The 24,012-nt window shown below is 40.7% G+C and overlaps 1 protein-coding gene across 7 annotated transcripts in view; it reads right to left on the bottom strand.

Annotated features, from left to right (window-relative positions):
• The window catches only part of sema6a (sema domain, transmembrane domain (TM), and cytoplasmic domain, (semaphorin) 6A), a 119,701-nt gene extending 95,939 nt beyond the window's left edge, over positions 1-23,762 (bottom strand). For 4 of the 7 annotated variants that reach the window (XR_013300237.1, XM_077600258.1, XM_077600257.1 and 1 more), the window contains exons 1-2: positions 23,299-23,762; positions 9,638-9,806 (exon numbers count right to left, since the gene is read on the bottom strand). Coding sequence is in view for 3 of the 7 variants with exons in the window: in XM_077600257.1 (XP_077456383.1) it covers positions 9,638-9,655 (18 nt within the window). In the remaining 4 variants the exon portion in view is untranslated. Of the gene's footprint in view, positions 1-9,637; positions 9,807-15,816; positions 15,889-23,298 lie in introns of all 7 variants that reach the window. The other 3 variants (XM_077600260.1, XM_077600259.1, XM_077600255.1) reach the window with 2 other exon arrangements.
• Between the last annotated feature and the right edge of the window lie 250 nt (positions 23,763-24,012).

Here is a 24,012-nt window from a genome sequence, read left to right as displayed (position 1 = left end):
CAATAAGTGGTAGATACAGCACACATATAGAGTATAATTCTTTTCTCTAAGTCATAATCAATACAGCTTGTTTAAAGAGCTGCTAATGTCTATGGCTGCATGTTTTGCAGACGCTAACCACTTACTGTGGATTGCAGCTACGACAGATGAAGACAGCCAGGCCACGGTGCGATCAATACTGCACCGCTCTCACTGTTTCATCACTATTCTTTCTAGTAGTGATCAATGTTTTGGAGACCTCCCTCCTGATGCAAATGACACAATTATGACTGAGAAAACCTTTCTCATTAGGACTACACAGAGTCCTCCAGTTAACATTACGGTTGAGAGGTTTCTATTGCTGAGAAAGCATGTACATTTGCATCGACCTTTGGCGACGTAAGGTCTGTGTGAACACAAAACTGCTCTTGGCAACGATCTTAGCGTGAGCAAAGCATTTTCAGTTTACAGTTGAACTTTGGCCTGATGTTCATCAGTGTCTCTCTTTTTTCCGATCTTTTTAAACTGCTAATCTGTTTGCTTTTCTTTCATCTGGGCCAGAGTGATTAGAAGATCCAACATCTTTCTTTGGGCCACAATGAGGAAAAAAGGAGGGCAACAAAAAAGGCAACTGCCAGCGCATAAACACAAACAAACACTATGCTCTAGCTAAGTAGAAACACTAAGGTGTGAGGGACGAAATGAAACTTCTCTATCTATCAATCGTCAGAGTCTTGGAATTTCTTCTGTGTTGTAAACAGGCACATTTTATCCAAGAGGAGATTGAGGACAGAGAGAAAATGCTTCAAAGATGCAGATGCTATAGTTCCAGGAAACATGATAATAATTAATGAAAGTTTTTCTCTAATAGAATAATTTAACCAGACATTTACAAAAAGTGAACACTGTGGACAGATGCTATAGTGCCAGGAAACATGATAATAATTCATGAATATTTTTCTCTAATAGAATAATTTAACCAGACATTTACAAAAAACGTGAACTTTGGTTCATTAAAAGAAACTTTTCTTTCCATGTTGACATTAGCAGGATTTATTTTTCTTGTCCTGTGAAGACCAAGTATATATCACTCCTACAGTGACTGCCTGACACTGGACATAGTATCAGATAGAAATACTGTCATGCTGAGTTGGCACTGTACAATGATGTTTTTTGTGTCTGGCTTTTCATGCGTGGGGTTTTTCTCCCACATACCAAAACCCTGTATGTTAGATTCATTGAAGACTCAATTATCCAAAGGCATTAATGGGAGCGTGAATAGTTGACTGTGGCCTATATTTGATTGGTGACCAATTTGGGGTGTTAACTCTCTTCTCTGACTTGGGCACAAAATATATTCAACTCTGTACAAATGTCACTGAAAGAAGACAAAGATAATTCAATGTTTTGATGTGATCAAAAGGAAAATTGCTCTGCAGATTCAATAAAGTCTCCAAGTTCTATCCATCATGGTCGATTTGTGTAGGTCTGCTCCTGTATCGTACTCTTTGCTGGCCATCTTACGCCCCAAAGCTCTTTTTGGCCCGGCCAACAGCTTCATTGTCTTTGGGTCGAGGGTGACAATGTTAGTCCACACGGGGCCCCAGTGCGGTCCAGGACAAGAAAGGAGGGGAGTGCCTCAAAACACCCATAATTCAATGTTTGGAGCAAGCTGTCTGATAAAGGGAAGCCTCACACATGGCTGGCTATGTGGGTCACCCTTGGATCATTTGCAGAGGAGGAGACCGGCGACTGGCACCATATTCACCCCCCCAATGCAAGCCCAATGTGTGAATGAGTGAATGTGTCGTCTTCGCCTCAGCGCTAGAGGCGAGACCCCCCTCTGGGTCATCCTAGCCAAATCTTCTATGGGAAACCTGTCCTCTGCTGCCTTCATTCTACAACCCCCCCAACGCCCATACCCTCTGTCCTCTACCCGACTGCACCCAGATGCCTTTGTGAGATTCAGGGATAAAACAGGGGGCCCTTTGGGGGCCAGCAATTAGTCCTCCCCCATAGGGTGACATGGCATATGAATAGAGGGACCCCCAAACCGTCCACGCATATAATCTCTGCTGTCTCTTTAGAGCCAGCAGTGTCACAAGCACATAGATCCAACCTTGTTGTTGCAGGGCTCCGATTCTTGATGAAAAAGCAAGAGTTGGTGGTGCGAAAAAAGGAGCATCCGGATGCCAGGGAGCCACTTTGTCATTCCGGAATGTGTTCCTCTCCATGTGAGTGCATCCCGGAAGATATACAAGGTGATTTGAACGAGGTGATTTTGTTTTTAGCCGATCAATCAATGGGTGACATGAACCACAATAGAGAGTGGGAATCCATTACCTAAACAAACAAGACAGAGCAAGACAGTCTGCTGCAGGAAGCTGAAGCACAGGGAGCGGCTGTGTAAACTAAAGTGCTGATTGAGAAGGCCCCAGGGGGGGTGGTCTAGGAACACCTATAGCATGTACGGTTGCCGGAGCAAACATGTCACAGATGTTGCGACATCTCATTTGTTTCTTGACCTCATTTTTGATGAGAAGAGAAACACAGAGGGTATCACAAGCCATGTGACGATAATTTCAATACAATTAGCTACAGAAATCCTTTTCAATCAATTCCAGTCATTCATACGCCATTTAAACATTTGGTGACAACAGATATAATGAATATTATCAAAATTTAAGAGGAAACCAGACAACCCAAAGTATACCCAAGATAATCCTAGGGAGAATATACAAACTCCACGCCTTGATTTCCTGATGAAAAAGTTATTAAAGTGAAAAAAGTATAGCAAAAACTTTATGGCCTTAAAATTCCCTGGTATGTGCTTTGAAAACATTAAGAAGGTAACTCAAATATTAGAAACATTTTTCAGTGCGATGCAGCACAATTGCCCTCACCCTATTGCAAACAACAATAGTAAACTTATTGGTACATAAATCCCTCTTTCAGAGGCAGCTTTTTACTTGCGTGTCTCGAAATGCCACGTTATCTCTTTCTCCTCCCCTGGAATAATCATCTTTACAGAGCTTTTGAAGCAATGCAAAGCCACCGATGGTGTCAGAAGTTTTCATTACTTTAATCTGCTGGGGTCTCTTCTCAAATGTCAGGTGTGACAACAAGCTGCAGCAGGTGGACATCACTAAAACCGCTCTCAGACTTACTATACGGAAGTATTACCAGGTAAGGTGACCTAGAATTAACCTGGGCTCAGACTCAGACATAAGGAAAAATAGCGGTACTTAATCTGAACGGAAGTTTACACATACAGGATACAACTGAGACAAGACGTCACGATACCGTGCAAGTGTATGTTGGCCGGTTTCACAAAGTCTGGCATGATTTGATTTAAGAAACTTTGATTGATTTAACACAATATGACCTACTCATTTAAAACATTACCTCAATAAAATAAAAAGCAATTGTGAGGTTTTGACCATTTTTATGCGGAAACATTTTAAAAACAACTCAAATTTTTAATATTACAGCCCTTCTAAGAGATGAAAATGTCGATCCATAGTTTGATTTTCCAATAATTTCAGATCCAGATCAATCATTATAGTATCATTACACGCCTCATGTTAAACGGTAAGCAACAACTGATAGTAAACTTGCTAACATTTTAGTGCAAAGTTTCTCTGCAGTGACCCCTGCCCCCCTAAAAAAAGGAATTAAGTAGAAGCACATAAGCTCTTTGTTGGCGACCATCAGCTGAAAGCACAGCCAACCTATTTTATGCTCGGCTGGAGAAGGAGGCAACGATTTATCTTTGTTTCACCTCGCATACTTGTAGAATACACTCCTATTCCCAAACAGTGCAAGAGAGTAAAGGGCAAGTAATTTACGGACTACAGTTCGGAGCCCCCGCAAAAAAAGAGCTTCAGGGTGTTTTGATGAGAGGCTGATGATGTCAAGCATTCACACGTGAAGAGAATGAGCTGTTAGCTGCAAGGTAATAGATCAATGCAAGGTGTCCAGGACAAGAGTTGGAATATCTCAGGCTTTAACCCGAATGATAGAACGGCTCAGTTATTTGAGGTTTGATGTGTGACCTCCTTGAGAATAAAAGAAGGACTGGCTTTATCTTTCTTTTGGGATCTGTCGTGCCCTTGCCATAATAAGGACTCAGTTAGGCCAAGTACCAAGCACACAGGACTTTGTCTACTGTTTGCGTGCATTTGTGTGAAGTTATTAGGAGGTATACACAGACTCATAATATTTATGCCTAATTATCACCTAAAAATAAATAAAAAATACCACTCATAAATGGAGAAATTATCCATTTGTTTTCAGGACTTAATTTAGAAAGCAACCAATTGGCCCATTAGCATCAGACGACAGTTTAATCATCTTGATTGTGTTTATCTCTTTGAGTGTCATTCCATTTCGAAGAATTAAAAAAGTCCATCGGTGTAAATGTGAATTTGCCTCATTATTTGTCCACACGTGCTAAGACCATGCTTATAATTGGTCTAGAAAATAAACCAAAGGATGGATTTTATTTAATCGGAATATATTGAAACATCATTGTACTTTAATTGTTATTGTATTATTTTTAAAAACACATTTTCTGCTATGCTTTTCCTTAACTCGGTAATTGTATGGTATTACTACTATGATAATAGTGCATCATTTCAAGCAAATAATATCACAGTTCTGTGCTATTACTGCTGTATATTGTTGTACATATTAGGTTGAAATTTTGCTAAACTGAAAAGATGTTGAGGCTCAATCTCATCTGCTTTGGATTTGGGATATTCAGCCTGTATTTGCAACTGATTTGTTTTTTCTTTAGCAAATCATTTTTTCTCAATCTCACAGGTCCACCGAGCTGTCCCAATATAAGATCAGCATTTTTCTTTCATCCTTTAATTTACTAGGAGAGTTGACAAGCAAAACGCATCTTAGCAAGGATCACCCAATAATACATGTAACAGGATCTCTAATGAATACAGTGTATTTGTTTATGTATTTGTTTTTCTTATAGTATGACAAATATTGATTCTGAACTGCACAGTTAGAGCAACTGTCCTGTTACATTTTTATATGCTATTTAAAGTTCACATGATTTCCATACAATAGTAGCATTTGTAGTATTAGGAGGTTGATTTAGTCTGCATTGAAGGCTCGGGTACTGGAGCCATTCAAATATACTACTCTCCACTGGTATGTCAATATGGCTCATGAGTGTAGCAGCCAGTTTTGCAATGCAGTTGCAACATGGTTGAATAATTAATACCAATCCAAAAGCAAAACATTGATATTTTTGCAAAGTCTGATTTTTGATACAGTTCTAGTTCTGGATCCCATTAGAATGCACTTGTGTGTCTAATAATGTGTAGGTCGGTGGCAACCATTGAACTGTGAGCAGTGCACGCTGTGCAAAACAAATGATAGTGAATGAGAGAAGGCATGTTCATTGTCTCTCACTGTCTTCCTGTAAGACTCTTGCATTCATGTGGCTTAATGAACAGAGACAAGCCTCAGCTTCTCGACCCAGAACATTTGGAAATATAAAAAGCTGGCAATAAATAGCCACACTGTAAATGGAAGTGTAAATACAAATAAACGAGAAAGATGATGATTTTGGACATGCGGGCTCATTAGCCACCTCAGAGGAATTCATCACATTGTGCCGACGAGATGCCTCTGCTATCCTCTCTGTGCATTTACTACTGCTCGCTCACTCTGCCTCCGTTCTCAGGCTCAATTAAGCTACAGTAAGTAAAACAGCGGTGCACCCTGTCACATTCCATCCACTCGCGCTCAGTGAAAGACCCACTAAAACAAACGGGCCTTAAAGAAGCCCACTCCAGCCGCCATTTACGTATGAACAACTCACTTCCCTCTTGAACAATAAAGCACCTTGACCGAGCCTCCCTCGGCCTTTGTGGAAACGTACTCACGAGTACAAAAAGAGGTTTCTGTGTGCACTTTGATGGCCCTGCTCTACCTCTGCTCCGGTCATGCTCGGATTAGCTTCCACTGCTGCAATATTTACCTCCCAGGGCGGGTGGGAAGGGGGTATTGCACACCTAAGAACACACACACACACTCAGCAGGGTGGCTGAGAGAGCAGAGAAAAATGTGGATTCACAAGAACAAGCACGCACACGGTCACCGGCAGGGGCAAGGCACTGTGAAACTGAGATTTAATCAGCCTTGGTCCTAAAAATAAAATAAAATAACAAATGCAAACACAGGCTTCTTTATTTGAGCCAGAAGTTGCATGCATCCAGTACTTCCTTTACTGCTGGGCACGTATTAACCATTCCCACTTCTTCAGCTATAGACAATTTCAAGTCTTTTATGAACTTAAAACACGGCTTTTTTTTTTTTAAAGTTAAAAAAGTATATAGATATAAAATGAGAAATAACATTCCTAAAGGTCCAAGTCGATAGTTACTTTCTATCTTATACAAAATTTTGACAACACCATTTGCTCTAATAGAACATGGGTACCATTTAGTTAGAATGTTTCTTAGAACTGTATCATAAGATGTCACTTTCTACCCCTAATAAGGTTCCTAAACCCTAAGCCTAAATCAAATATATGTGAAACAATGTAAACTTTGGAAATCTAGGGCCATCCAGGGCAGCCAATGAGATAAATGAATGCCCTGTTCAGTGTAAAAAAAATAAGTTGGTATTCCTGCATGAAAGATCTAATGATCATGAATTCATATTTCATATTCATGACAGGTGTGATGTTATTATTATAAAAGTCTTATGGCATCTGTCATAAGAAGCATTCAGATAAAGTGTAACCAGAACTTGTTAATTATGTAACACAACATGGTAACAGTTGACATTAACACTGACTAACATTGTAACAATTAAACTGCAAATCATAATAAGTCATGCGTAGAAAATGTAAGAGTCCACCCACTGCACGAGAGACGAGTAAAAACCCAGTTAATGATGTTATATAGTCAAAAGCACTCAAACAATAAATGAATGACTAAGATTGACTAACTAAGATTATAAACATTTTCAAGTTTCTAAGGGTTTCAAAAGTGGTCATGCTAAAGGCTTTTAAAAAAAATGTTTTGTATATTTCCTTATTGAGTTACTATCAAACCGTCAAAGTCCATGCGAAAGTATCCACTCATGTTTGAGGCACTCAAATAACACTGAAGAACAACACAGTGGCCTTCGGGCTAGTAGGCAAGCACACATAATTTGATCATTTCCTCTGCTACTCCTCAAACACCAAGGAAGCAAACAATACTGTTATCGGCTCAAATACAGATGGAGGAAATATCATGTGATGTAGTGGGCCACCACATACAAGAGGTTTTTTTTTCTATCGTTATATTTGATCAGCCAGTTGGCCGTGGTGAATTCCCCCTTTGTGACAGAAGCCTGCAGGGTGGGTGGGCAGCAATGCAATCACAAAAGCTCGGGTTCAAGTGAAACATGAATAACTGGATATCGTCTGTGTTTCGGCGAACTCATTCCATCAGGATTTTCATCACGTCAGAATTTGAGAGGCTGACCGCGCTGCCAACACATACGGTTACGGTCCTATTCGAAAAGCATGACTCACTCTCCTGTCCATTCTCTGATGTCGAAATTGCTAACATACTGACATTGAGACAAAAGAATGGAGTAGAGAAGGGGTACATACATCTTTTATATATTGTGTCTCTACTTGAGTGTCTGAGTAGGCTTTAGTTCCAGTATGGGTTTTAAACAAACTTGATTGAATTCAGATGGCAATGCCGTTCTCAAACTAGACATACAGTAGTGACAAACAACTTTAATTCCTTCAGTGAGTATGGAGATTATCATTGGAACATCAGAAAACTCAAAGATGGGTTTATCATGGAAACAATCTACAACAAGTCAACTCCATGTGCATAAAGTATATCTGATTTTTAGCACATGACAGGTAGAACCAGACCCAAAAACACAGATTATAGAACACTGTTAAGTGCTCTTGAGCACTTGAGAACATGTATACTATGAAGGGCAATTACATGTACACATGCTACCACTTATTAATTAACGAAATCATGAAATCCAATGAAATTGACTTTATATTTTGAAGACATTAAAACTATGGTCCAACACCTACTGTGTCCAAATTAAATCTCAAAGCTCAGACGAACATTATTGCATTTAGAGTGGTGCCTTGATCTGTAAGTAGAATTCATTTCAGGACCAAGCTCTTGTCTCAGGTCATTATTCTCCATTATTCAACCACTCAAACCCCACAAAAACACAGAAAAAACTGATTTGAAATAGCAAAAAACACTCTTCAGTAAAAAACTTTATTAAAAAAATGCTAAAACAACATGAACCTACGCTCACCTGTGCGCACATTTCTGAACACTAATGTGTGCAGATAGGCATCTACGCACCCGTGTGACTACCCTCCTCCATGCTACAAACTCTGTCTCAGCCCATTAAAGCTTGTCCAAAGCTTATTACGGCTCACATGTGAGGATTGTGTTTCTGAACCACCGCCCCCCCTCCACCAGGTAATAAAGTATGCCATTTGTTCCTTTACAAATGAGTGCAATTGCGACGAGCTCCACTACATGTCCGACGGCGAGATTGCTATCATTTTAAAAGGTAACCAAAGCCACTTCACTTGTGAGGTCCTCCTCCATAACCCCTTTTACTCTCTGTAGAAATGTCCCACTGTGACATATATATCTCTTTTAAGCTCTATTTACTCAAGGCTACTGGCCAACCTCCTCTTGGTGGTTGTGTTACGGCTGTCTCACAACCTCACGCAGGCATGCACGATCACACATGCAGAGTAGGTTCACTCATATTTATATTTATCGACATACATATAAAAAGAAGGTGCAACTAAGGTTGGCATTTGGTTATCTCGTTGACTTTCCTATTACGGCGATAGACATCCACCCCAATTCATTTTGACTAGGGGACGCTGGCAGCAATTATTTACTGAAAGGCCTCACAGTTTAAATGCATGAATCTGTTCCAATGAGTAAACACATCTATTTATTAATATGAATATCCATTTTTTCGTTATCGATTAAAAAAAGGCAATTAAAAAGCTATTGCTGATTAGAGAATCGATAGTTTTCTAAAGCACAATATTATCTCATTTCTGTGCAATGTCTCAGTGATGTAATCAGATGTGCTTGGTTAAACATACGGTAAAATCCCCTAATATTTACAATAATAATACCAGTTTTATCATCTGAAATGCTCTAGTCGGGTCCTATATTCTGTTCGTTTAACCTGGAACACCTCTGGTATGGTGCATCAAAATAACATAACCCATGTGATTCCGTCATACTACGACTGCCACTCTTTTTTTGCGAAACATTGCAAATAGTAATCAGTTCAATAAAACGACCGTATTTTCCGGACTATAAATCACACTTTGTAGCAACTTTCAACTCAAGTACAACTTATATCAGTCTGATCGCCAACAAGGCAATAGCTGTTTATATATAGTTTACTATTTCACTATTACTTTAATATGTAATGATTGTTCTTGGTTTATGATAAACTAAAGAACTGCCCCCAAAAATGAAACTTATCCAGTGTGATGGGAATTTTTTTCCTTTTCATTGTCCATATTTTGGCTGCTGCGACTTATAATCCGAAATATACGGTATTTCAACTCGAACTCTGCTGACACAGTAGTCACGGTTCTGGCTACATTTACCTCATTAATCAGCCCCATGTTACAGGTAAGGAGGCTATCCGCTGTCTTCTCGGTGGGCCGAACGGCCGGAGTCGCACTTTATTATGCTAGTAGCGCCGGCAGGGAGAGTCGGCGGAGGAAGGTAATTGTGGCCATGGAGGCTGACTTGCACAGACAGCCGAGTGGAAAACTACAAGGTGGGAATGGAAATAGCAAGAACCTTCCATCAGAATCAAATATTAACTATTAGAAAAAGAAAAAAATCATAGGATAGGATAGATCAAAAAATGGCATTAAACTTAGGTGGATTTCTTAGGTCCACATATTCGTGTGGAAAATAGGTTTCATCCATTTTCACCCAAAAATTTAAATATCAGAAAAACAAACAAACTGTGAGGAGGACCTGCTAACCACTAAAAAACACATTGTCCACATGACTCATTTAGATTAGTTAAAAATTTACAATATTACTCATCTATAGTTTGACTGCAGTTAGATGAGATGACATCATAGGAATGTGCAGCACTTCCCCATTCTTCATACATGATCAGGGATTGCTCATTTACCAATGTCTGGCTATAGCACTTACGCGCACACACACAAACACACACACACACACACTTAACCTGTTAATGTGTGAAGAAAATGACTGCTGCAGTGGCGCCAGCAAAACACATGTCCCAGTTTATCAAGCGGCCACACTACAAACCTGTTTGTTCAAGTCGAACTAATCGACAAACAAAAAGTAGAGCGTTCATCCGGACTTTAAATTCAGGTTTCCGACTTGAAGGATGAGAATAGGATAAAACTGCTGTAGTGAACTTTGTTATCTAGGTCAGAGCTGCACTCCGAGTCTTCTATCCTCATGCCACCCGCGTTCCTCGCTCGCATGTGTTGCTGATGTAACGTACTGTAAATGTGCAGCATGCGCTCGAGTTGGTGCTTAAAGACATTTGCTTCATTTCTAAAAACAGCAACACTGATATTACCTCACGAGGGAGGTTTTGTTTTAAGTTTGTTTCTGGCCTTGCTCCCAAAAACTTCAACCATTTCTGTGAAAGCTGGCAAAGTGGGCTTCCTCTCAACATGCATGTTTGTTTATTGAAGCTTTCCTTGGGTGTAAATGGCGGTTTGTCTATGTGTGGTAAATCAAGGGTGGGCATTTTTCCACAGCCAGTTGGTCTTGAGTCTGCTATTTACATAAAAAGTACATAGAAGATGCATGGAATCGCTCCTGTTGTGAAGCGGTACCTCTCATTTTTCTTAACAGTTAAAGCTCAACTGCACTAATTAGAATCAGAACAGCTTCTGGCTGGATTTCACTGCTTGACTTAAAGTCAAAGTTAAAGTAGTTCTATTTTTTGCAGAGCAGAATCTACTACCTGCCTGAGGACCACCCTACACAGCGTTGTTAAATTTCAAGCAATCACCATTTCCAAATGCCACCTCGATCTAAAGGCAAAGAAACACAGCCGGTCAAATCGTGTAAATGATTAACAGATTTTGTTCCTATCTGGTTTCCAGGCAAGCTAGTGTTACCAGATCTCATGTACAGAGTGTAAGATCACACGTTCTCCCGTGCGCTCAGAGAGGGACTGACGACAGGAAAGAATTACCGAGAAGATGTGATATGCAGACTAGAGAATCGGTATTTGATTTCTCAACCAACAGTTTTATCTAGCACAGAATGAGTCACTGTTTTAGATAATTGTACAAGAAGAATTATAGGTGATCGTTCATTCATGCATTCATTAAGATCGCCCAAAAAATGCCACTGGGCATGCAGCTATTCGTACTCTTCCACACTTAGCCAGAGAACCTAAAGAAATAACATTCACATCCTCATGTCTAAAGAAGACTATGCATTGATTAAGTATGCAGGCCCTGTAATTCATACACCTATTCCATTTGCACTGTATGAAAAACAAGCTCAATGGCCACACACACCTTTGTAGACCACCATCTCTAATAATCCAGTGATGCAAATTTAGAAAGCAAAGCAAAGAGGCTTCTTCGCAAATAAGTTGAAAGGGCCCCCGGTCGACGCTGATGAATGAGTCAAGCCAAGCATGCTGCGAACATTATCGGGAGTGGGGGGTTGAATGAATACATTATCAAGGCACTACTTCTTTTCTGCACGCCTGGCTCGCAGCTTGTCACTCCCTCCTGCCCGTCAATCCTCTCGCCTCACACAAGTGGCGCGGCGTTTGCCCGCTCAAATCTAGAACATTATTTGCCTTGCCTTAATCATCGTCACTGTCGGCGCATCAGGCCCTCATTTCTTGTCTTCTTCAACAACTGTCCAAACACTTTCCATTAGAGCTTCTGACAGGCTAGCGTCATTCTCTCGCTCCTCGCTACTTAGAAATTCTGATTACTTCCTATTTCTGCCGTCTCGAGAATAATAATAATCGGACATAGGCTTTGTCATCATCATTGACTCGACAAAAGCCTAATTGTCATCATACCCAGAAACTGCGTATAACGAAATTGGTAGTGCTTCTCCATAAGGTGCGTTTTCCCGGCAAAAGACCCAAATAAGTGATAATTTCGGACTCGTAATTTGGCATTCTGTCCTTAAGCCTATTTGTCCGTACTTTGTGGGACCTATAGCGTCTGCCAGAGGGCAGCAGCTGGAACAGATTGTGACCAGGGTGGTATGGGTCCCCGATGATGTTCCTGGCTCTGCTGGCAGTATGGTTATACTTGATAGCTCTATCACCATCAGGGCTGTCTATCTTAAAACCATTATTTCCGGGTCTTTCCTGATATGCAATGCTTTTAGAGTTCCATTGAATTAATTGTATTGAGCAACTTGACCTATTATTTTTGTCCACAACATATCCAGCGAAATTGCCGCTGAAATGAAAGAAACGGACGCGCTTTGTTTTCTGCCAGAGCTGCAAAACATAATACTACTAATGTACATTCCTTGACCACAAATAAGAATGCTAGGTAAAATTTTAAATCTAAACTGTGTGTTATCCTTCTGAAGCTTCAGTTTTGTTTGTTGGAGATTAAATTGTGTAAATATCATACCTGTCAACCTCGGCCCAAGTTGGCCCATATGAAACATAGTTAACGATTTTAATACTTAAACAAAACCCTTATACATTTAAAATTTGTGGGTGCAATGCATATTAGCATTATATTGCTTTAAAATTCATATTTAAAATTCAATGTAATTATAACACAATGTTAGTAATGTTATGAAGTAAATATAATTTAATTGGATTAATATTACAACAAAAAATATTGTACCATCATGCCATTGCAATTGTTAAAATCAAACTAACCAACTTTCCATGGGTGTGAAGGCTGTTGTTTTGTGAATGAAAACACTAACAAAGTTGGCATTGTCCTTATAGATGGTACAAAGTTTATGTTTTTTTTTGGGGGGGGGGGTCTTAGCTTGTTTTGACTTTCATGTTTTCACATGTATTTTTTTCACTGTACACCATATCTGTTAAAGAGTTGTTGTTTTTTTTTTTTAAGTACAAATTACATGAAAACAGTACATGTTGACAAGTATAAAATCTGTTCATGTGTTGAAGCTCTTCACTTGTTTAGTAAGACTAAAGCCTGATAATATGAAAGCAAAGCATCCTTTTAAAAGAAAGTGCTTGTTAGACTGCTCCCCCCAAAAGTCCTGCTTGAAACATTTCCTGCGCTTGCCGTCTATTTTTCTTTTGAGTCAATCATCAGGCCCCTGAGAATGAAGAGCAGTGTCACACATATCCTGCCTTTAAAAGTAAGAAGCTGCCACTGAACATAATTCAGGTGACAGTTTGTTTATCTTTTTCCAAAGTATATTTAAACAAACAAGACAAAAGTATTTAGCAGTTGAAATACTGGATTTGACTGCCACACTCGCCAACAGGCAGATCAGTACAAAGTGTAATTTACTCATGCGTGCATGTGCGTGTGCGCGTGTATATTTGAGATGTGAGTAAGTCTTTGTGAGGCCTGCTCTCAGTAGAGTGATGATAAGTACTCCCAGCCCGGCGCTCCGCATGAGCTGATGGACAGACGGGCCGGGAACACTGGGGGCCTTGTGGTTGCAGCGAGTGTGCGTGTGCGCGTGCGTACATACATGTGTGGGCACTGCGGTGACGGGTCGCGGAAGGAGAGGCGAACAAGTGGGGAGATGAGGGGAGGCTGGCAGTGTAAATCAGAGCGTTTCCACCAGCTACGGCACCAGACCGTGCCACATGGCTGCAATTTGTTCATTAACTATGTAATAAATGTACGCGCACACACAGAGGTAATATTGTTCCGAGTTCTGCCTGATTGGATTGTGAAATAGAGGATCCTCTAGGGAATCACTTGTAGTCTGCCAGCCACCCGACCAAGAGAAGAAGAGACAGGTCTGATTTCTTAACAAGGTTTGAAACGCAGGAACACATGTAGTCAATAATTTTGCTGTTTGCTTTAAGCGCCACTAAGATAATACTATATCACCCGGAGCGATATGAGGTATCATTAGTGACAGTCTCTATAGCATTTAAAGAAGTATGTCTCATGTAGGCTATATGCAAAAGTGTAGGGGTTCATGGCTTCATTATTTGTTGAACATTCGATGACCTTTTGTACTGGCATTCAGACATGCTGGAACAGAAAAGGAGGAGCCTTTTCAAAACTTCCCCAAGAGCGTGAAAAGGCCCCAAATCTCTTTCAATGATGAATGCTGAAGCTGGAGGGGGTGAATTATGAGTCGTACCCATGATTGAGTCATGTAATTGATTAAAGGAAACAAATATGTACTCATTTTTAGCTTGGTAGCACGGCCATCTGGATTGAGGTTTGTTTTATTATGTTTATGAAATTTGTGTAATGCTTAGCACCCTGAATTGGTGGCCAGCCAATCGCAGGGCACAAAGAGACAAACAACCAATCTCGCTCACACTCATACCTAGGGGCAATTTAGGGTGTCCAATCAGCCTACCATGCGTGTCTTTGGAGAGTGGGGGGAAACCGGAGTACCCAGAGGAAACCCACGCAAGGGGGGGAACATGCAAACTCCACACAGTTGGACTGACCTGGATTTGAACCCAGGACCTCCATGGTTAAATCCCCTGTTGGGTTACAACCATGTTCATGCGTGGGTTTTCTTCAGGTACTCCGGTTTCCTCTCCCTTCCCAAAAGCATGCTTGTTAGCCTGGTTGAACACTCTAAATTGTCCCTTGGTGTAAGGTTTATATGCTTTTGGTGTTTTGTATTGATTTAGTCTCTTGACTTTTTCCCTGTGTAACTTCTCCTGATTGTCCATTGATTTCATCTGTTTCCGCATCCCTTGTGTGACTCAGACTTTCTGTTGCCTTGCGTGGCACCCACTTGTTCTCGATGTCTTGTTAACTTATGTCTGTGTATTTAAGTTCCTTTTGTTTGTTCATTTCTTGTTGCGTCCTTGTGCCATGCATTTGAATGGCATCCAATTCAGAGTGTCTCCCGCCTCCTGCCCATAGTTGGCTGGGATATGCTCCAGCGCCCACGCAACCCCTGTGAGGATAAGCGGTATGGAAAATGAATGAATGAATTTCATGGATGAGCTGGAAACTATCATCAGGAAAAAAAACAGGCGCCTCCCTAAACTCGTTGCCAGTCAATTACAGGTTGACTTTATTATCATAAGATGAATTAATCAATTCAATTACGGGGGGATATTTATAAGACACAAAAACAAATTCAAAAAGGACCCTAACATTTGTTTCAACGTACTCCGTGACAAGATGGTATCATCCAAGATGGGCCCCCGTTCACCCACAGCCTTAATAACCACAAGGAGCAAAGAAAATAATTAAATAGACGTCCAGTGAATCTTAAACTAAATACGAGTCATTGCAAAGCTTTTACTCTCTACTTGGAAGTGACTGATATTACCCCAACGGGTAGCAGCAAGCAATCTGTCACTATCATCTAGGCATTAGTGAGCAGAGCTTTGCTTGTTTCAATTGACCCAGCGGCACGGACGCCACATGACGAAGTTCCATCCAGTTCAAGGCCGACTGTGGCGAGTTCGGGGGCGCCGTCACTACGGCTAACAGGTAACGGCAGCAGAAATGGCGTCGAGGGAATTGGGAAATGATTTATAATGAAATGAAACCACCTCCCGTGTGGAGTGCAAATGTGCAAGGAAGTAGTGTGGATTATTGCCTGTGAGAGATTATAACTTCTACTCCGCCGCGAGCATACGGCTCACCTTACACGTCTGCTTTCCTCTGCTTTGATGACTGGAGCATGAACGCACACTCATGCATGCACGTGTCCGGTTCTGAAACACACAACCATGCAGGATTCATTCACCTGCCGAAGCACCTGAGAATGCGAGTGCCGTGATGTCACCTGCACTCTCATCACTTCAAAAGGCAAAAGAGAACCTCGCTACCATCAGCACAATGAACCAGTACAACCTCTCGCCGGCTCTGATGGCAATCCCCTTCTTGAAGAGGGTCAGTACGTGGAAAGGGCAGAATTACACAGACAATAAGACATTCTTGGGTTACTTGGCCCTCCTCACTCACAATTCTGAAGCAGTGTTTCTCGAATTGCAGAAAAAAATAACAAAACTTAAAATAAATGGATACAAACACAAAAAATCTACCTTTTGCCATTTTAAATGGTGTGGCTTTTCACTATATACTATGTGTTTGGGTTAGATAACTAGTCAAATTATATTTCTTGTGCATATTTCATTGACCTACTAATCAACTGATTGACTGCTATGTACGGTGATAGATGTCCAATCCAGTTCAACTTTGAATGAATTGTAGTTCTGTCACCGTCATTGGAACTGATACTTGTAATGGAATGAATCTTAAATCGTCAACAAGGGCAGTGAAAGAGTTAAGTGAAGCTGGATAGTCATACTTTCAATAAGCACATGCTTAACATGCATGCGAGCACAGGCTCATGTGTGCTGTTTGCTAATTGGCTCCCGCACGAAGGCTCTCACCGGAGAGGTTCACAAGCCAGGCAAAATGCAATAAGATGTTCTAATCACCCAATGGCCAAGTATAGCCCTGAAGCAACAAAATGATATGATCTGTGTAGCGAACCAAAAAAAAAAAGATCTGGAGCAAAACCCAAGCAGGGCTTCTTGAAGTAAAATGGCTTGTAGTCATATAATAAAGGAAGAAAGCGAGAATGAACACATTTGGGATGAGAATGTTAACAATGTGGATAGGTGGCAAGCTCGATGGACAGACGGAACAATAAAATGACCGTCTGATGGGTGCCCCGACAGGCGGATAGATAGAGTATCTCATGACAAATGAAAGCTTTTGTCTCTAATCCAGCCTGATGCAATCGTGATTATGGGCCCTCCCAGTTGTCAACTAAAAAAAATCTACAGCCACAAAGCGAGTAAGAAGTTTAGCATTTATTCAACACAATCTGAATACTGTATGGACAGTGTTACATAATGCATGTTTAGAACACAAATACAATTATAGTTCAGGTCAATAAGGTGGCTGTAATAGATCGATGAATGGATGTGGATGGAAAAACAGATGAATCACGATGGACAAATGTATTGTTGGTTGTTGGTGGTTTCTCTGTATAACTGAGGAGTTTAGATATCTGTAATTGGATGAGGGACAGTTTTCGACCAACTAAGCAAAATGTAGTTCAGTAGCTAGTGTATTATGACACAGAAAGTGTACATTGGAGTGTCCTTCAGAGCTGGCGTTCCTTCGTATCCATCATATGATTTCAACCTGATCTACAATCAAAACACGCAGCTGAGCATGAAACAGGAGGCCAGGGCCCGTCATCTATCTCCCTCATCGTAAACATGGACAAATAAGCAGCTATTAATGTGCCGAAACCTGCTGGAGGAGTATCAGATCTCCATGCGGAGCCCTCCACCCGCTGGCAGCCTGAAAAATTTCACAGGCAAAAAAGCCAAGCAGCAGGGTGTATATTTGTGAAGGAGAGCATGAAAAGATGCACGCGCCGAGGAAGAGACGGAGGCTTCGCTGCTGAGATAAAAATGGAATCCATTTTGGTTCTTGAAGCACACTCATGCACAGCGCGAGCGAGGACCCGCTCAGGGTGTTTGGCTGCCACTGGCGCTTCAATGGCTTCCTTCTCCCCCTCCTTTCGCTCCGTTTCAATTGTTCTGCCTTCCCCTCACTTATCATTTCCTCCTTTCCTCTCCTCTCCGGTCACACCTCTTGCCTTGAATTCCTCTTCCTCTCTCGAAGCAGCCAGGCCCCTCAACACTGTCACAGGTTGAAACTATGGCAACGGAACGAGAGGGAGCAAGCACTCGCGATGATTAATAGATGAGAGATGATGTGCCAATCGCCCCAGCTTGGGGCGGAGGGACGCATACACTCCAACAACACCGTGCAAACGTGCGAGCAGAGCCACGCGCAACACACACACAAACATTGTGGCCGCCGTGAGGCACCTTTAGTGCTTTGTGCTGCTTGGAAGCCTGGGAAATCACAAAACGAACACAAGGCTACACCCAGGCCTCCCAAGGTGACCATTTGATGTATTTTTCATAAAGACACTTACTATCGTTTATTCATCCATTCATTTTCTGTATGACTGGGGCTGGAGCTTATTCCCAGAGACATAGTGAGAGGTGGAATAATCACTGACCGACTAGGGCGGAGTTGCCCTGAATTTTTGCTCTCATTTTTTCCACAAAAAAAGACTTCTTTTTTTATTCTGTATTTGATCTTTAGAATTCCCTTTTGTTTATCCGCCAAGTTTTTTTTCTCATATGTACAACTGTCCAAGTCAAAGCAAACACACAGTACGCCAAAAGAGAATGAAAGTGATTGACGTCAAATCCATTTAAATGGAAAGGGATGATCATGTTTTAGCACGATTGACGGAGGTAAAAGTCTAATCCATTTTGACTGAGGGCTTCGCAGCATTTGAATGATCACTATTCAAAATAGATTGGACGTCTACCACCATCGATAGCAGCCAGCCACTTTATTTATGAAATAACATTAAAGCGGTTACAAAATTAGGAAGGAAGGGTATCTGTGTGCCAAATTTACTGCGATCAACGGTTCATTTTTAGAACATATCCAGTCCAAAACAATTCCAGGCTTCCCTGGCTCGTACGTTAGAGTACAGTAAGTAACACGCCATTTTTTTAGCTTCTTGTACAAGACAACCTCAGCAAAATATTTGCAGCTTCCATGACAGAAAACTTCTCTGGAAAACTTTAACGCGCATAGCTCACAACAAAGTATCTATTTGATGGCACATACTGTAAATCAAAATAATCAACCACTACTGTATCATCCATAGTGCTAAAATTTCCATAGTACAATCAACTATTTCCATGTTGAAATTTCACAACCTTTCCCCGAATGTTGTAAGGCCACGCCTACTTTTACATATGGTGAAATTCTATTCCAGGCAAGAGGACCCTCAAATTAAAGTAAAAGATTAGTACATTTAAGAAGACTGACTAGCAGTAATTAGGCATTCATGTTTTTGGAAGTAAAATGCAGCTTTAATCTTAGTATACATAGAGAAACAGTTTAAGTTGAACGTCTTTTGTTCTTCCAATTACACTCGGAGGAAACTCAGTGTAAATGTTTAGTTATTAAACCAGCCACACCACACTTAGAAATTCTCTGGAGTACAATGTGGGAAAACAAAAGCTGCCTTTGAACGATCATAGTAAATCACAACAGCGAGGAGAATCAAGGCTTTATGTGGTCATTGTTTAGGGCTACTGTCGTCTCGCAACACAGTACCAAGTGACATTCATTGGCAAGTGTACAATGTTGTAGTGGCATTATGTCACACTATTTACGTAGCTGTAGCACGGATCACCCTTCATCTTAGACAATTTGAGCAGTGTTCCATACAGTAACAAGAACAGCTCTTTAATAACCTATAGTATAACAGGACTGATTGTGACAAGTGGTTTACGCAGAGCCTTCTGCAATTGATTTTAAAAATAAATAATTTTCTGCCCCTGATGAAAAGAAGGGTTCCTTTTGTTTGTTTGCTTGTTTTTGTTTAGTCTATCTGTGCCTGGTGGTCAGGGACCGCTGCTCTAATGTGTAGTACAAGACTTCAAGGCCACTCATTTATCCATCTACTGTCAAGTGATCACACAAAGCCCTGCTTCTGCTGCTTTTGGATTATCTCTGCTAATGCATCCCCCTTAATGCTCCATTTGACTAATGACAGGCAACTCAACTCAGTTGTGAAAAAAAACATTTCCACATGTTCCATGATCTGTGGTAAACATTTGAAAAACAAAAAGCAACAACAATTCCGTGATGTTTTAATCTGATTGTAAAGGTTCCGAGATGCTAAAGCATTTTCCATGAGAGCCTATTTGGCTAAGTTTGTCCTATAAAATACTTACTCAAGTCAATGGGCTGCCATTCTAATTCACTATGTATAAAAACAGCAAACCTCACCAAAGACCATCACACAAAACATAAACAGGAGACCCAGCCAATTCTGTCATTAAATTGGAGAGCGTGAGTGTTTCTGCCCAGTTCTTCATGCTTCTGTCATTTTTGGCATCCACAACTCATTCAATCACTTATGCTAATGATAAAAGGATGCCTATTGTATTTAGATGTAGACGTGTATTCATTAAAGCTGCTTGAATCACACAATGATGCTTAGAAAGTCAAACGTCTTGTGTGCATGCATGTGTTTTTGTGGAACGCAGATAACATTTCACAGCAAGTGATTAGCAACTGATTACAATGTTAGTGAGCCATGTGGTGAATAGAGCCACTGTATGGCGAGAGCTATTCTCTTCCAGCACTGTCACAGAAGCTGTGTTTAGTGAAAAGTATGTTTGTAGGAGGAGAAGAAGAAAAAAAACACAAAACAAAGAAAATAGAAAGCTAGGAATAGGGCTACCATATGTAATTTGCTGTCCCTTCAATCACAAGACACACTAAAAATGTGTCATATAAAACTTTGCATTTGAAAACATTAAAAGCATGTTTTGTGATCACAGTATGTCTCTCTAAGAAAAAAAAAAAGTACAAAAACCCACTCCCATTTTCTGATTATGCCTTATTCCAAGTCCCGCTATTAAGGCAGTTCTGCCATCCCTGCTCAGACGGTGTAAAAATTACAGCTATTTACATAGATGGATTGTAGGAAATGGGTTAAAGTAGGAGTGAGGAACAAACAAGAGGTTTTACCTGCGTCAATTATGAATATTCATTCATTATTCAGGCACTGTTGCTACTTTTTCACTGCGCAATGCACCAACTCAAGAATTAAAAAACAGGAGAATTAAGAGTGTAGTAGTGCAGAGACAGGATAAATTTACATCCTCAAGTCTTGGAATAACATAATAAACGACAACTAAACTACACAACCAATGCAGTTTTACTCATACAGTACAAACTCAGCATGAATGGAACGAAAAGTGCTATCTGGCTGTACAGTAAGAATATTGGCCAATTCTATTTCCACCCTTTGTGCTGTACCATTTGCCACTGTGCCAAATTTTGAACTGAAACGCAAGTGGTCAAAAGAACATGAGAATTGTGTGGGCTAGTTACAAGCCAGAACAGCGGTAACAAGGATTGCCTTAGAAATAGTCCAGCCTCTTTTGCACCCCAGTCATTTTGGGTCCCTGTAAAGCTGTACAGCTAAAATTTGATCCAACCTAATGGGTCCATTGCTGTAGTTTAATTACTTCAAGAGAAATTGTGGTAAGTAAGCATGTCTGCCTCACAGCTGCACGCCAGGTTCGAATCTCAGTAGCTGTTAATTTGAAGACTCTAAATTGTCCATCAGTGTGAACATGTGTGTGAATGGGTGTATTATCTACTGTAGAAGAAGTCAGCACCTATCTAGTGACAGTGTGTGCACAACTTAAGATAGGCATGAGCTCACCAATTATGTACAAGCACTATAAAAATGGGCGGATGAATTATTGAGATTCTACGTCAATCCAACAAGTACAAAGGATTGGAAGGCATCCGAGTGTATCGAGTAAGGCCACACACTGAGGATGCGCATTAATAAAACATAGCTTCTATGAAATTCGCATAAACACAACTACTATTGAATGCATTGGAACTGACTTTCATTGAATGAGCAGTGACAGTTAACAACAGCTTGACTGGCCTCATTGTTTAGAGAAGGAGGCCAATTCATTTGAAAAGGAGCAAAGCTATTTATCAATTATTCAAAGCCACTGTATTCAGGCAAAGTCTTTCTTTGGGAGCACATTTAAATACCAACTCCCTCTCTCCTGTTGGTCCCCTTCTATTCCGCTCACTTGCACACGTACATGCACAGTGTGACAAATACAGATCAGTCACACACAATTGCTATTGTTAGAAGACCGGCAGATCAAATACTCCACAGCGTAATGCTCCAACATACAGCCTCTACAGGGCTGGAGTCCAAGGAAGTCTTACTGTAATGCATCTAGCCGCAATACAGCATGTCAGCGTATGAATTGTTACAAGGTGGATAAGCACGGGTTTGGGCTTCTTCTTTTTTTGGGAGCCTAAGGAAGGCAGAGGGCCAGATTCACAGCTTCTTTGTTTAAATGCCTCTGGGACAGTTCTGTGCGTACTGGGCAATGATAAGAAAATATATTTTTAATTTACCATTTCACAATAAAGTGCTTTGTCTTGTTAAAATCCAACAGGAATGGGTTGACATTTGTAAAAACAAAACTTCAAAGACCCTTTTTATCCAGCTTTGTTAACCTTAAACCCCTCCTAAAAATGAATAAATAAATAATATCATGTCAGCTCCATATGTGGACCATCGCCATAAGGGAGCAAGCAGAAAATGACTGGGAGGGTCTGGGTGTTGCCATTCTGGCTTTGTAAATGTGGCCTGTGAAACATCTCTCTCACATTTCCATGCTTGTTTTAAAAAAGCAACATCCTACCATGTGAAAATAACAACTTTTTAAAAGATGACATTTGCGCAGAAATTGCAACAAATATATATTTAGACTAGAGCAATAGTGACCACTATTGGTTTCCCTGCACCATGCAGTCCCTGAACACACCCCAGTCTGCTGCCACACTTAAACCTGATATGAAATATACATGATCAATAGGTTCAGATCACATTACTATAATTTCAGCACCCCCAAAACATCGTATTTGACACATCCTCCAAGTATGCACTCTTTCCGTGTATCACTGCTGATATTGCATTACAGTACATTGTCCCAAAATAATAATAAATCATCGTTCTGTGTCCGTTTTGAGTTTATGATGTTCTTAAAACAGCAATAAACGATACATGCATGTTTTTTTTTATAAAACGCATGTTAAAGTTGCCTTTATTGATTTTTTTTTACATTAAAACTATATTTCACTACAGTTCTCGTGGTATTTTATAAAGGCCCAAATAATATCTGCTACATCCAAACGGACACTTAATTCAATGTGGACATGTTAAAAAAAAAAAAAAAAAAAAAAAAATACGCACGTGAATGTGTTTTCGGTAATTAGATGCAAACACAATACAGCCAACACCCATGTATATTGTGGCTTTTAAACTTTCAAATCGCTTACTAAAGACGCAAAATAAGTTAGAAATAAAGTAGAAAGTGAGACCGGTGCACTTGACGCCCGACTATACAAAAACCAAGCCTCCTCCCTGAGCATCGAAAAGAGCGAAACACATTTTAAAAAGGAAACAAACGCGCTGGAAGTTCAACAAAAAATAAAAAATAAATCCTTACCTGCAGCTCATGAATTGCCAGCTCTGTAAGATGATGCCCGGTTCTTCACTATTAGTAATCCATAAAATGTGATTCTTAACGAAACGAACAATAACGAGCGCTACTTTTCTCTTGCGCGTCTCTTCTTTTTGTGTGTGTGTGTGTGTATGTGTGCACGGCGCTCAAATAGGAATATCCATATCAAAATCCATACTAGAGTACGAGAAAAAACAAAATGAAAATACACATGGCGGTGTGTATTGAAGGGGATCTAAAAGTGTCCCGTTCGTATGGTGAAGCGGGGGTCCGGTTGTGGCGACGATCACGGAGGTGCGCGCATGTAGGCTCGTTCACGACAGCCGCCGACGGTCATCCTATTTGGGGATGAAGCTTCTTAACAGACTGGAGCTGGAGCGCAGGCGAGCCCAGCTGTCAGCCACCCGCAACACGCACACACACACACGCGCGCACACGCATATGCACTGGGAGGAGCTACGTCCGCAGAACGAGAGGCTATTGTGTCAATGGGTGCCAGTTATGGACAAGTGTATTTCTATTTTTACGCACGGAGGAGAAATCCGGGGTTGCTAATAATAGTTTGGACTCTAGGAAGAAGAGCGAGGTGTGTTTAAAAACAGCACTTGCTCTGCCTGGAATGAGAAAACCAAGAGGTTTATTGCAGTATTTCAGCTAAGGTAGCAAACTCCAAGCCCAGGGGGCCACTGCTGGTCCCAT

The sequence above is a fragment of the Stigmatopora argus genome, chromosome 5, assembly GCF_051989625.1.
Source record: "Stigmatopora argus isolate UIUO_Sarg chromosome 5, RoL_Sarg_1.0, whole genome shotgun sequence".
NCBI lineage: Eukaryota > Metazoa > Chordata > Actinopteri > Syngnathiformes > Syngnathidae > Stigmatopora > Stigmatopora argus.
The sequence above is the reverse complement of the archived record's forward strand: the minus strand, read 5'-3'. Positions and strand labels throughout refer to the sequence as shown.